The 13,594-nt window shown below is 49.3% G+C and overlaps 2 protein-coding genes across 10 annotated transcripts in view; one reads left to right on the top strand and one right to left on the bottom strand.

Moving 5' to 3' along the window:
• The first annotated feature begins 350 nt into the window (after positions 1–350).
• On the top strand, positions 351–1,349 carry LOC113580743 (blue-sensitive opsin-like). Its single transcript, XM_027015471.2, has one exon. It carries the CDS (start codon positions 351–353, stop codon positions 1,347–1,349), a length of 999 nt encoding a protein of 332 aa, XP_026871272.2.
• Positions 1,350–5,808: 4,459 nt separating this feature from the next.
• LOC113580745 (membrane-associated guanylate kinase, WW and PDZ domain-containing protein 1) overlaps positions 5,809–13,594 on the bottom strand; it is a 74,694-nt gene continuing 66,908 nt past the window's right edge. For 5 of the 9 annotated variants that reach the window (XM_035520368.1, XM_035520372.1, XM_035520369.1 and 2 more), the window contains 5 exons: positions 13,443–13,536; positions 13,132–13,255; positions 12,131–12,277; positions 10,260–10,398; positions 5,809–7,653 (listed from right to left, as the gene is read on the bottom strand). In XM_035520368.1, coding sequence (XP_035376261.1) covers positions 6,392–7,653; positions 10,260–10,398; positions 12,131–12,277; positions 13,132–13,255; positions 13,443–13,536 — 1,766 coding nt within the window. In that variant the 3' untranslated portion in view covers positions 5,809–6,391. Of the gene's footprint in view, positions 7,654–8,848; positions 8,929–10,259; positions 10,399–12,130; positions 12,278–13,131; positions 13,256–13,442; positions 13,537–13,594 lie in introns of all 9 variants that reach the window. The other 4 variants (XM_035520370.1, XM_035520375.1, XM_035520376.1 and 1 more) reach the window with 2 other exon arrangements.

The raw sequence follows: 13,594 nt of genomic DNA, 5'->3' as shown, positions 1-13,594 counted from the left end.
GAAGGTTGCCAGTTCAAGTTCCAACACTGTCACCTGAGCAAGATAGATAAAAATCATCAGATAGATGCTGTAGATGCACTCTGGAGTGTGTGTGCGCCTGGATGGGATCTGTCTGAAGACTGTAAAGCTTTCTGAGATTCACTCTGACTTGAAAGCTGATTTGTTTTTCCTATGTGACTCAGCGACTGGACTGCTACGAGTGCATGGGCTGGGAGATTAACATTTAAGTGACCCAAATTATATTCTGCTGACCGGTCACAATCTCATAAGCGCTAATCTGTACGCATGTCCTGCCAATGCCATTTCCCTGGTGAGCCATTCCACAGAAGAACCGGAACACAGCCCGAGCCATGAACGGTACGGAGGGTGCCGACTTCTATGTGCCTGTGTCCAACGCGTCGGGTGTGGTGCGCAGCCCGTACGAGCACACGCAGTACTACCTGGCGGAATCCTGGGTGTTCGGACTCCTGGCCACCTACACCTGCTTCCTAACGGCCACCGCCGTGTGCGGCAACCTGCTGATGCTCCGCGTCACCGTGGAGCACGAGGAGCTCCGCACGCCCGTCAACTACATCCTGCTGAACCTGGCCGTGGCCAACATCGCCGCGGCGACGTGCGGCTACCCGGCCGCTGCCCTCTCTGCCTTTGGTGGGTACCTCTACCTGGGGCAGGCGGGCTGCAACTTTGAGGGCTTCTACTGCACGCTGGGCGGGCAGGTGTCGCTCTGGTCGCTGGCCGCCCTGCTCGGTGAGCGGGCGCTGGTTGCCCGCCGGCCGGCGGTGAAGCGGAGGGTCCGGCGGCGGCTGGCGGTGGGCGGCGTGGGCGTGGCCTGGCTCATGGCCTTTTCAGCTGCGCTTCCGCCCCTGCTCGAGATCTCGCGCTACATCCCGGAGGGTCTCCAGTGCTCATGCGGCGTGGACGTCTACACCAACAAGCCTGGGCTAGAGAACGAGGCGTACGTCCTGTACCTGTTCACCCTGCACCTGGCCGTTCCGCTGAGCGCCATCGCGGTCTGCTCGGTCCCGTCAGTGCTGGTGCTGTTAACGCAGCAGGAGGAGGAGGAAGGAGAGACCACCCGCACGGCCCTGACCCTCACTGCCGTCTTCCTCGCCTGCTGGACGCCCTACGCTGCCACGACCTGGCACGTCTTCACGCACCACGGCGACGCCTTCAGCCCAGTCGCCTTGACGATCACGGCCTTCCTGGCCAAGAGCTCCGTGCTCTGGGGCCCCCTGATCTGCATCTGCATGTGCAAGCGCTTCCGCAAGTGTGCGAGGCGCACGGTGCACAAGCTTCGCACGGGGAAGGAGCTGGAGGACGAGGTTGGCTCCGCCTCCGCGGGGCCCTGAGCTGTCCGCGTCCGAGGGGAACGGTGGGCCGAAAGACCACGGGGGCGTGAGCATGGCTACCTACGCCCGAACAAGGAGAGAGTTACACTCATCCAAAGCTACCTACACTCGAACAAGGAGAGAGATTGCATTCGTTTCATATTCGGATAGAGGTACCATCCAGGCTGTGTACCTCTACCTCGTCATGTTTGTTTTGCTATACATGTCGCGTTCATTGTGAGAAGAAAGATTTTGGAACCACAACCATTTTCACTCATTGTCTAATTCCTGATTATTGCTAATGTGATACTAAAAAAATAAAACCATCCTTATAAATGTGCAATAAATTGTAAGTAGTGATGCTGAGCATCCGTGATGCTGTCTACACCGTTTTCCGTCTTCCGTGGCTGCCCTCGGCGTGCTCGGGGTCATCCTGTGTTAGAAGATAACGATAATGAGTACCATCAGATACCATCCGTGGATCTGAATAGGAGAACGCCGACCATCCATAACGAACTCAAAACGCTGTACGCGTTTCACCGTGTTTCAGCAGGAGTCACGAAAAAGCCTCGCTGCTTAGCTATCACCATCATAGTTGTTTTTCACGCGATCCGCTGTGTTCTTATTCGAGTTCATTGACTGCCTGCTACAGCTTAATTGCGCTGCTCTCTACAGCACAAACGTGTTTTTGAGAGGTGGTACTTGTCAGTGAGAAAGCAAGCTGAACCGTCTCAGGCACAAAACCCATTTCACTTCTGAAATAAGGCAGGTGCATCCATTTTACACTCAACAGGTGATGTGCTTTGGCAGATTTGAGAAAACAGCATTAAGAAAAATGCATTTTTGTACACATCAGGAGAAAAATTATTCTATTTTTCCCCCTATAGCAAAATGATAAGGTGAGAGGAGAAAACATAGGGTTACATTTATAGTCTATCCAGAGAGCTTTGGGTGTTCAGGAAGAGTGACAACCCGCTGAATTAGTCCTCTGGGTGCAGCTTACTGAATTTACAGTTATACGTTAAATCGAATCCATAGTCCTCGTGCACAATTCTGGTACAGCAATGTAGGTTTTTTATTATTATATTATCAGCTGAATTACTCAGTGTGATTATACTATATTACTGAGTATAATTATAGTATACCATCACTGAGTATAATTGTACTATATTGGATATTTCCTGCTTGTTATAATTTTGTCATGGAAACAAATAAGCATATTGGTGGTAAGGTGAAACGATGTTCGAGTTGCTATAGCAACGCTGCAGGTCTGCAGGTTTCAAATGTTCGTTTACTCTAGAGAGAGGACCAGATGAGGGACACTTGGATTGCTTGAAAGCACTGGATGAGGTATAAAAGGAGTTTTGGAGAACTAGGGGACTGGAACAGGTGAACTGTGCATTATGCTCGTGCTATTATCTCCAAGTGTGCAAGGGAAGCTTGCAGCCCTTGGCCTAGATCACAAAAACCAGATGTCCTGTACGTCCTACCAGACATACTGTACGCCCTGAAGGCTCATCCTGAGCTGCTCTCTGTAGTCATCCTCCTTTACACATAACAAACGCAGTCCTGATCTGGACTAAAACGTGTTCTGTATGAGCAGAGGGTTGTTTAGACTCCGTCACGGAGGTGGGTGACTGAAAACCGGTCTGTTGTGGCTACCGGTCTAACGGCAGTGTGATGCACCAGGGTGCCCAACAGAGTGCAGATGAAGAGGTGCTCAGTCACACAGGTCACGCTTCAAAAAGAATCTGAAGGGTGAAAACTTCACAAGATCCTTTCTGCCGTGGTCCAACCAATCTCAGTAAGAAATACCACTTGATGTCCTTCCTCCAATTCCATAATGTCTGATAAGTGTATGCATGTGACAATGTTTTTAGTGTATATTGCATTACACTAAGGGGCGCGTATTTAGGGCTGTGGGCAGAACCATCTGTTATCATTTGTTAACTGAATTAATGGCACATAACCACCAGGAGAGACAAACCTCGGATTCCTGTCTCATGAAGGCACACTACTGTACTCCCTGCCACATTAAACTATGAAATACTCTAATTTCACTACCATATAGTCTTTACAGTCCTCATGCTTTTTATGGGATTATGAGATTTTTATGAGATTTCGTGGGAATATTCTGCTTTAGCACATCTGTGTCCCTATAACTGTATTAGTGCATTAGCTTATGATATGGTGTCAGTCACAGCTGTGTTGTCTATACTAGGTATCGGTCTTGTCCAACTGGCAAAGGCATTTTGTGGGATCACGGCTGTGCTCTCACTGAAATAAATGACGCTATACGCTGCTGTGAGAACCGGGGTTCAGAAATTAAAAAAAGAACCAATCCAAGTTGAATCTATAGATGCACAGACCAGTCAAAGAGTCTTAAGGCACAGTAGGAATCTTGCAGGACAGCTTGGGAACGCTCCGACACTAAGGAGAGGCTTGTCCCCGCTCCCACCCCGACACAGACGCACGGATACGCTCCTCTTTCATTCACTTTCGCATCACCAACGACAACAGAAGGAACCTGCACCAAGGTCAGCCTTCCCCTGACACTCCAATCCTGCTCACACTTAACATTTTGTAGCGCAGATTTTATTAACTTGTCTAAGTAAGACGCGTGCAGAAGTGCGTGACAGCTAATTTACAGTAGGCCATCAGACAATAAAACCCGGAGCTCTTTCGTTTATTAAAGTCCGCTGAAATGCACTTTCTGCAGTTGGACTCGTGCACAGAGTGGTTTGTTACCTGCAGAGACGGCTCTCCTTCGAAGAATAAACACATGCCTCCCAAACAACCAAGAGAGACAGAAAGGCAATCATTCCCGCACCTGAATAAAGAGCTAGTTCTGCTAAACACTTAATTAATGCTGTAAGGACCTGATTAGCATTATGCAAACAGACCCACTGGAACCGCAGTGGAATGACAACAGCATCACACGGTGAGCCACAACGATCTCTGTTAGCAGCTAAAACACGCTAGGCCTAAACCCGTAAAAAGTTACTCGCATAGGGGAGATTTATGCTGCAACACAAGCTATCTAGCTAATTAGCCAAATGTGCAGTCATTTGTAACAAGCACAAGATGATAAAACAGCTCTGGATTTGACTCACTGCTGCAGGTAAGCGTTTTTAAAAACAGCCATTTCTGGTTTTGCAATCACATTCGAGCAAAGTTCACCTCAGGCCAGCTGCTACGTAGCAACTACTGCCAAGATGTTGGTTCCGCTGTCAGCAAGCGGGAAAAAGAGAAAGCAACTATTGTGTTTGTGATTCAACTGAAGACGAGACACGGTGAGCTCAAAGGAGGTTGCCAGCAGGTGTTCCAACTTCCACGCTTCTGTTTGAGTAGCTATTAGTGACCTTTTCTCAAGCAAAGTGAAGGACCCAAAATTTGGTGCTACGATCCTGAGTAAAACAGTCACGCTTAGATCATTTCTGAGAATACTGCGGACACCAGGTCTGCATTTCCTACTGCTATCATCACCACTCCTTAAAATGGCACTCCTTCTGGGGACTGAAATGAGTCTGAAACGAGGAATCAATCGAGACCCGATCTAAGCTCATCCATAATGGCCCTGGCCCCGTGGCCCCCTGCTCAAGGTTCCATGGTCAGAACTGCAGGAAACTCGATCCTTAAAGCAGAACAAGAACGAAGTTCGTAATGACGCCTCCAGAGAAAACAGAAAACACTCTCAACTAAGAGACCATATTTCTGAAGCTTTGCAGAGTCGTAATCTGGTCCATCTTGCACACATTCATGACCAACTCCACAGAGAGGGCAGTTCCTCTGAGACCAAATACCTTTACCCATCTGTTATAATGCAGGAATAGTCTCCTGTTTCTTATTCATCAGGCCTAAACTGCTCCGAAATCAACATTCTTTACATTCAGCAAACCCCAGCAGATCCATTTTCTTTGTCCTTTCCTCGTCTCATCACTCGCTCCGTATTGGAGAACAGATCTCTCCTTACTATTCACCAGATAAACCCAGACAGAGGGAGCACCTGGCCAGACTGGCAAGAGCTTCTGCTCCGTGGTTTGACTACTGAAGGTCTCTCTTCTACCACCACTGAACCTGAACAGAGAAGATAAAGTTGTCCTCCTCGGAAACTGTTTTGCAGTCTTGCAGAAGAATTCCGTCTTTCAGTACACTAATACACCATCCACGGCCCGCCCGCGCCCACACCCACACACACACGCGCACACACATGTCTGAATATATGTCGCTTCTCTTTCTCTTTCCTGTTGAAGCTCAAGGATGCATCTCCCTCCCGGCACCTGTCGTCTGTCTGTCTATATCTCCCTCTCTTCCCATTATCCATCCACGCAAGACACCAATGCATGACGGACACTCTGGGCACCCTTCCAATTAAGACAATCAAAAGAACGTGTGTGTGTGTATATATATATATATATATATATATATATATATATATATATATATATATATATATATTTATATTTTTTTTTACTTTTATTTTCACATCATAATTTTACCTTCATTTGCCCTCCATTCTTGTAAAATCGTTACCTCTGAAACATGTACTGCAAACTGTCAAAAATATACAAATGAATGCAGACTTGTGCTATACACTGGTCAAACGTTTCAAAAACACTGGCACCAAGGGAGAGAGGAAAAAACCAAAAACAGACACTAAAGTATGAAGACATGCAAACGTGCGCGTACTGAAGACAGAGCTCACTGCACAGGTGCTCTCTGAAACAGAAGATACTACCGTGGAGAAGGGGATGGATAGCAGATTCAAAGGCTGCCTTTTAGAAACGAAAAAACCTGACATGAATGGTGCCATTAGGCACATAATTGCTTTCTTTATACACAGTTGTCAACATCTGATGGGAGTAGAACTGTTTGTTCATTTGTAGAAAAAGAAATGAGAGGGAAAAAAAAACTTCTCCTGGAACATACAATAAAAACCATTCTTTCACTGTTACAAGTCAAGGAATCTCAGTTTAGGAAAACACAGGGATGTCAGCTCCGTAGCTTAGTATCCTGGGGATGTCCGCACGCTCCTCGGATTGGGATGTTTTGGGCCAGTTTGATCAGATACTGAGATCTGTGGAATTTTCTTGGTAGGCCATCGTCCAGGGCTCGGGAAGCCAGCTTTCGGACCACATGAATGGACTCAAGTAATAATCTCTTACTTGGTCTCTGGCGTCATTCTCCTGCCAGACCTCCTTATCTGCTGAGCCCCTGGCGAAGGGCACGTCTTGGCTCAGGCTCCTGGTCCTGTAGTCTGCGGGCCACGGACAGCCGTACTTGCGGAAGGCCGCGACCGAGTCTGGGGTCCTGACCTGTGGGACACTCTGGTCCTGGAGTGACCTTCTGAGCAGGCTCTCTTCACGATACGTCCGCTCCATAGAGGAGAGGTCGCGGAAGCGGTTGGATGACTCTCTGGGCAAGGTGTCATCACGGTTCAGACGATCGTATGACCCTCGGAGTGGGTCGTCGTCACGGCCAAAACGGTTTACCCGGTCGTAGGACTGTCGCGGGAGGATGTCACGGTCTAAACGTTCATAGGGCTGTCGTGGCAGGAAGTCGTCATGGTCTAACCAGTTGTAGGACTGTCCCGGGAGGAAGTTGTCACTGTCTACTGTGTCATCCAACAGGGGGGAGTTCTCCCGGTTCAGCTGGTCCAACTCTGACAGCTCCCTGTCCAGCCGAGACGGAGGTTCGGGTGGAGGTGGCTCCTTCAGGACCACATCCTTCTCCGGCTGCAGCTTGCCATTGGGCGGTCTGGAGGGGGAAGGGTTGGGGCGTCTCCGGGGTGACCGGTATCCGTGGTGGTGTGGGGAGCGGTGAGGTGATCTGTGCCGGTGCCCCGAGCGGTACGGCGACCGGTGCCTGTGCGGAGAGGAATGGCGCTGACGATGGCGGCGACGGTCCGGAGATCGGCCCTTCCGATGCCCGTAGTGGCTGTTCAGGGTGTTCTCGGCGCTCCGGGCCCGGTGCCTCCTCTCCGGCGAACGGTGTCGGCTGCGGTGAGGATGGTGCGAGTCGTCCCTGCCGGACCGTCCGTCGCCCGTCTTCCTGGCCGGCCTGGCGTCCGCGTCGCCTTCCCTGCTGTGATGCTTGTTCCTGCCCTTCCTCTCCGGGGAGCGGTGTCTGGGGTTGGAATGGGGGTCGGAGCGGCGGCCGGGATTGTGAGGGTCTGACTCCCGTGCCCTTCTGTTGTCCTCGTGGCGAGATGATTTATGGACGTCAGGTGGAGAGCTGGAGACCAGTGGCGGGCGGGACCGGCCGCGGGGAGGCGCTGAGCTCACTTTCGAAACGGCTTGAGCCCCGTTGACGTCGTCGCTGCCGTCTGGAAAATACACAAGGAATTATGGGTAATAAAAACCACTAACCCTAGTTTGTTTTACTGCGGCTTGTGTCTCTGGAAACGCACAGCAAGGTCTAGAGTGAGAACCACGTTACACTAAGCTTTTCTAAGCCCTGCTCGGTCGGTGTGCTACTGTATTGGAGGACGGACTAATTCTAAGCTCGATCCTGACATGAAAAGGATCCACAGAGCAGCAGCTCTTTCTTCAGTTGTAGCACGTCTTCCGGTTCTAGTTCATCAATACTGAGATATTGTTCATGCCTCTAAAACCTAATGAATCATTTTAGCGCATGCTAACGGCTAAAGCCCGTCTCGCCCAAAATCTAATTTAGGGGAAAATATGAAGTAGTAGTAATAACTGCAGTATCTCTTGAGAGTGGTGGGGGATTCTGTCGGAGAAAATATGGAAGGACTGGTAAACAGTTGAATGAATTTGGGAAATGAATTCGACTGAAAACCCGCAGGCTAAAAATAAATAAGCCTTTAAGCAGCTCTCGCTGACGGAGCATATATAATGAAGGATATATAATGAAGGAACACACTTCTGTCTGGGGGAAACTGGCAGATATTTGTACGCGTGTAAAGCTCAGCAAACAGGTTTTTATAAACTTTGCTTTGTTAAACGTATTTACAGGAAGTTACTGGGGAGATTCTGTCCTCAGGATCAGGACCTGCTCTATGGACCATAAACTGGTTCATTCGAGACCTATAAAGCAATTTCATTCTTCGTATCGTGCGGCACACGTTACAGGGGGAAAAAAAAAAAAAAAAAAAAGTCACTTTCATGAATATTGTTTGCTACTTTTTGGTGGTAGAAATGACTTATTGATCCTTTAATGTTTTGCTGGCCAGAAATGCCAGATTGTGTTTAGAACACACAAAGATCAGAAAAGATTTGTTTCTCTATGTATGTGTTAATGGAAGTGCAAGTCATTTCATATAAACACAAACTACTATCAACACACACGCACACGACTGCAACGCTGTGGTGAAGGACGATGACTTTTGCTGTATTTTCCATGAATGTGTACCATGAATCCACGGAATGACGGGAGTGGCTGCAGCAATGCATTGTGGGTAAATGGTCCCACCCGTACAGAACGGGAGGCGGCGCTGGCGATGGAGACCGGCTGGGACATGACGGCACGGCGCAGCACGGCACGTGGCAGATACAAACCGTGTTCTGGTTCTGGTAGAAACCAGGCTCCACCGCCTTATCGCTTCTTCCGCCAGCTGAGGCTTGGGAAGACACCATCGCTGAGATAGGGGAGGGGGAGGGGAGGGGAGGAGAGACCGGAACCACAGAGGAGTGCAAACCCAAACAAAACACGGGAGAGAGAGAGAAGCACAGCGTTTAGATCCCTGAACCAACAGGCTTGAGAGAGTGATGGCATGAGAGAGGTTTTGTAATGGAAAAGGTGTTTATTTGTTCTATTAGTCAAAGACAGCAATTGTCCATAAAATGCCCTCAACCCTTGAGTGGAAAATCAACATTAAAGGGACAGATCTGCACCACTACACGAGTACCCAGCAGCACACAGACCCCAGTGCCGTACACACACACACACACACACACACACAGACACACACACAGACACATCACAGTGAATAAAGCAATTTACACTGCAAACAGAAACCAGCAGAATGTGGAAGAAGAAGAATGAAATTATAGTACAAAAATATAATAACCTCACAGAGTTATTGTATTTGGAGTAGAAAAAAAACCCAATTCATGTCACATTCCAAACTTGACAAAACATGAAAGAAAAATCTGTCAAGTGATCAAGAAAGAAATATAACAAAAAAACCCAACACCAATTAAAGATATCCAAACAGGTACAATGACTCATCCATAAATATTATGGAAAACAAAGTTTTTTTTTTTTAAACAAACAATTTCACTGAAGACATCATGCAGCACCAGACATTTCAGTGTTGAGTGAGCGGGACAGCGTCTGTGTTTACGACCCCACAGCGCGGGACGGATCAGCGGGTCTGTCGAGTGTCCCGTGTGCGTTTACAACGTGAGAGGCGGGTACGAGCCTGCTACAACACAGAATGACTGGAATGTTCCGGGTCCTAGAACGCCTTCAAGTCTCTTGGCATCTTCTCAGCAGCGTATGTTCAATAAATAGAATAAATATGTTTACTTACACCCCGCTGACTCTGTGATGTCACCCAAGACGGCACACAGGAGTCTGTCAAGCTTGCTTCAATGTTTAAATCATTTTATCTTAAAATATATCACTCCGTGAGACCTATGAGAAGGATTAACCCTACAGTCCAGTTGCAGGTTTGGTTTTCTTTGTGTGTTCAGCTCAGCAGTTAAGAAGCATTTTCCCAAGAAACACAACCACTACCCAAAAAAAGAGGGGCGGAAAAAGGCTCCAGGAACTACATTTCCCAGCGTCCCTTGCTAAACTAGCCTGGTGCGCAGAAGCAGAGAGGTGGGCAAAGGCAACAGAAGACGACCCATCACCCAGTAGCAGGAGGCCGGCGCGCAGAAGGGTGGAGCGGCTCCGTCAGGGGGCGGCGCCGTCAGGGGCTGAAGACAGGGGAGAAAGGGATGTTTTCATAGACGGACCCACCATAGTCGGGCACGGAGCCGTCACCCCTCTTCAGCACGAGGTGGACCGTCCGGCCGCCGTTTTTGATCAGCTCGATGGCGCGGGCGTGCTTCATGCCCTTGGTGCTCTCGCCGTTAATCTCCAGGATCTCGTCCCCTACCTGGGGAGACGCGGAGGAGAAACAGAAAGGAGGGAGAAACAGGAAGACAGGAAAAGGGTCAAGACGGGTGGATAAAAATGGAATTTTAGGAAATTCAACGCAAATCAAAACGGCGTGAGGCGCACTGCAAGTTACCAGCTGAAACCAGTTTGAGAGTTCGGCCCTCAGCTGACGGAACACTCTACGGTCACACAAGGGCCTCTTATGTTCTGCTCGTTTTCGTCATTTCTTTGACCAACTATGTTTTTTATACTGCTTGTGTCCACAGAAGTTGGTTTGATTTGCATATGTTCTTTGATTTGCATATGTACTTATGAATATGCTAATCTTCCGACGGTTCTGCTTCTTTTTTTTTACACATATATACCCTGATGGAAAAGCGGAAATAAACCGCTTGCGTTTCCCAGCATCTCTGACTCCGTCACTCATCTGAGACGTGAGCCCCAGGGCCCTGGCTGTTGACGGGACCATGGGGAGGACAGGTTCAGGAAAACTGGGAATTTTTTCCTAACAAGTTGGTGTCAGAAGTAGGATAGTCTCCTGGAGGTGAGTACGAACATTTTCTCAGAGAACCCAGACGCACAAACAAAAATAATCACCAAGGTAAAAAAAAAACGTGGCACCAAGGTCAACGAAATCCGAAACGCCTCACGCTGGCCGTAGTTCAGATTCTGATGACTTGGGATGTACAGACAGTGATGTAGAGAATTACAGACAAGAGGATGTTAGGTGTCAGGACTCCGAAACAAAGAAGATTAAATACTTAATCTGGAAATCCAGGGCAACTATATCTGAACCAGAATCTTTTATTTGCCAAGTACGACGCGGACAAGGAATCTTTCTTGGTGCAAGTTGAACATAAATCCTTGTAGTAAAATCAAAATTGAGAAAGCTGTACTTTACATAAACTATTTGTAGACAGGAAATATATTACATAAGTGACAGATTCCCTCCGTGCCTCTGGTTATCCGTCAGTTATGGGACGGATCTTGGGAAACGCAACTGCGACGGCGGCTCCGGTGTTCCTGCTGCCTTCCCGCTCTGCGTCCTCGGCGTTCCCCGGCCCGTCTGGGTAACTGCGGGCTGAGGTTGTCATATCTGCAGTGCATAAGCATGCAGGACCCAGGAACAGGAGCACGCTCACATAGGTACAGGAAACCGCGTGGGTTGGAAAACTGCAGGAGTGGATCCATACACGACCTGGCGGAAGGTGTTTGGAACTCTACGGATCGATTCTGACGTGGGATCAGCTGGAAACAGCCTGGACACACGCACGATGGCCTGGATAAACTCCTTCGTCTGGTTTTAGAAGTGTTTAACTGTTAAAACTTTCATTTTCAACTTAAAATTTAATTATGTTCTAGTTGGAAAATGTTTTTAGTGATCCTATGCAAAATGTATTCCCTTATTAAATTATACGTACTATGCAAAATGTATTTTCCTATCAAATGATATTGATTTATGCTCTGAAAGTCCACCACTAACTACAGAATGCAATGACACATTATCAAGTTTTTTTAAACCGGTGATCCAAATTATGAGGGATTTTCCCTGTTGAGTTCAGAGGTCAGCAGCAGTAATCAGGTCTGATTATGGGGTGTGACAGAGGTCAGAATCGGTGATCAATACGTCTGACTGGGATGTGGTTCAGCTTTTATTGACTTGGGTGCAGTAACGGATAGGTGTGATTGGCCGTGTGTGTGAGTTTTGAGGTGGAGGGGGCGGGGCCTACCCTCATCATGCCGTTGTGCACAGCGGCTCCTCCCTCGGCCAGACGCAGCACATACAGGTCCATGTTGTACTCGCGGCCCCCTCGCAGGCTGAAGCCAAAACCTTTATTGTCTTTCTCCAGGTCCACCGAGTACAGCTCCGGGTCCTGCTGTAGACGCGCACACGCACACACACACACACACACACACACACACACACACACACACACACACACACACACACACACACACACACATACATATGTATGCACACACGCACAAGGCTGCATGCCCAAGGTCATGTCAGCAGGCACTTGGGTGGTTTCCACTTTCATTTTGTCCTGCGTTTTTCTGCCCGGGCTCTGGTTTCCGGAGAGGCAGACGCACATTCACCTGCAGTCACCCATGTAGAGGTCAGGAGAGGGCAGGGGAGGGGAGCCATGGCACGCTGTAAATAATACATGACAGTGGGCACCGGCTGCAGGATTGGGGGCGTGTAGGAAGCACCACGGAAAACACCGCTCACAGACACGGCACGTCCAGAGAGAGCTCCGCCCAAAAGACGGCCAGGAATGACACTGAATTAGTTCCTCACGCTCACGTCCCCGCTGTGATGGACAGGCTGAGGTCTCGAAATGGGTTTACCTGCCACCGTGATTAACGACTGCGGCAGTAAACCGCGTGTTCACACGATGACCGTTTAAGACGTCAGCATGCAGATGGACAGTTAGCAGGAGGGAGGCCAGCGGGCACACTCGCGTGTGAGACCAGGCCAGCGGGCACACTCGCGTGGGAGACCAGGCCAGCGGGCACACTCGCGTGGGAGACCAGGCCAGCGGGCACACTCGCGTGGGAGACCAGGCCAGCGGGCACACTCGCGTGGGAGACCAGGCCAGCGGGCACACTCGCGTGGGAGACCAGGCCAGCGGGCACACTCGCGTGGGAGACCAGGCCAGCGGGCACACTCGCGTAGGAAACCAGGCCAGCGGGCACACTCCAGTAAAGTACTGCTGTGGTGTCTGACCTGGGGCGGGGCTTGTGCTGGAGCCGAAGGAGGAGGAGCCTGGGCTGAGGCTGGAGGAGGCGGGGCTTGGGAAGCTTGAGGCGCTTTGAACTCGAAAGACTCCTGTTTTGGTTTAGTGTTGTTCCTGAGACAAAACAGACAGACTGTGTTTATGCATGTGAGAGCCAGTCGTGGCTTAGTGGTTAAGGTATTTGAACTTGAAGTCGTAAGGTTGCTGATTCAAGTCCCACTGTTGGGCTCTTAACCCTCAAGTTGTATTCAGTCATAATTGTAAGTTGCTTTGGGTAAAAGTGTCAGATGTGCGCGTGTACCTTGGCTCAGTTGCAGATTGCTGTTGAGGGGCGTGTGTGGTAGTGATTGTGGCGATTTTCTCGGCATTGGTCAGCAGCGATGCGTTGGAGGTCTCTGAGAGTAGAGAGGAATACGGTTATAAACCCGCACGCACTTCTGACAGATAAAGACG

This window comes from Electrophorus electricus, chromosome 20 (assembly GCF_013358815.1).
Source record: "Electrophorus electricus isolate fEleEle1 chromosome 20, fEleEle1.pri, whole genome shotgun sequence".
In the NCBI taxonomy this organism is placed as follows: domain Eukaryota; kingdom Metazoa; phylum Chordata; class Actinopteri; order Gymnotiformes; family Gymnotidae; genus Electrophorus; species Electrophorus electricus.
The sequence above is the reverse complement of the archived record's forward strand: the minus strand, read 5'-3'. Positions and strand labels throughout refer to the sequence as shown.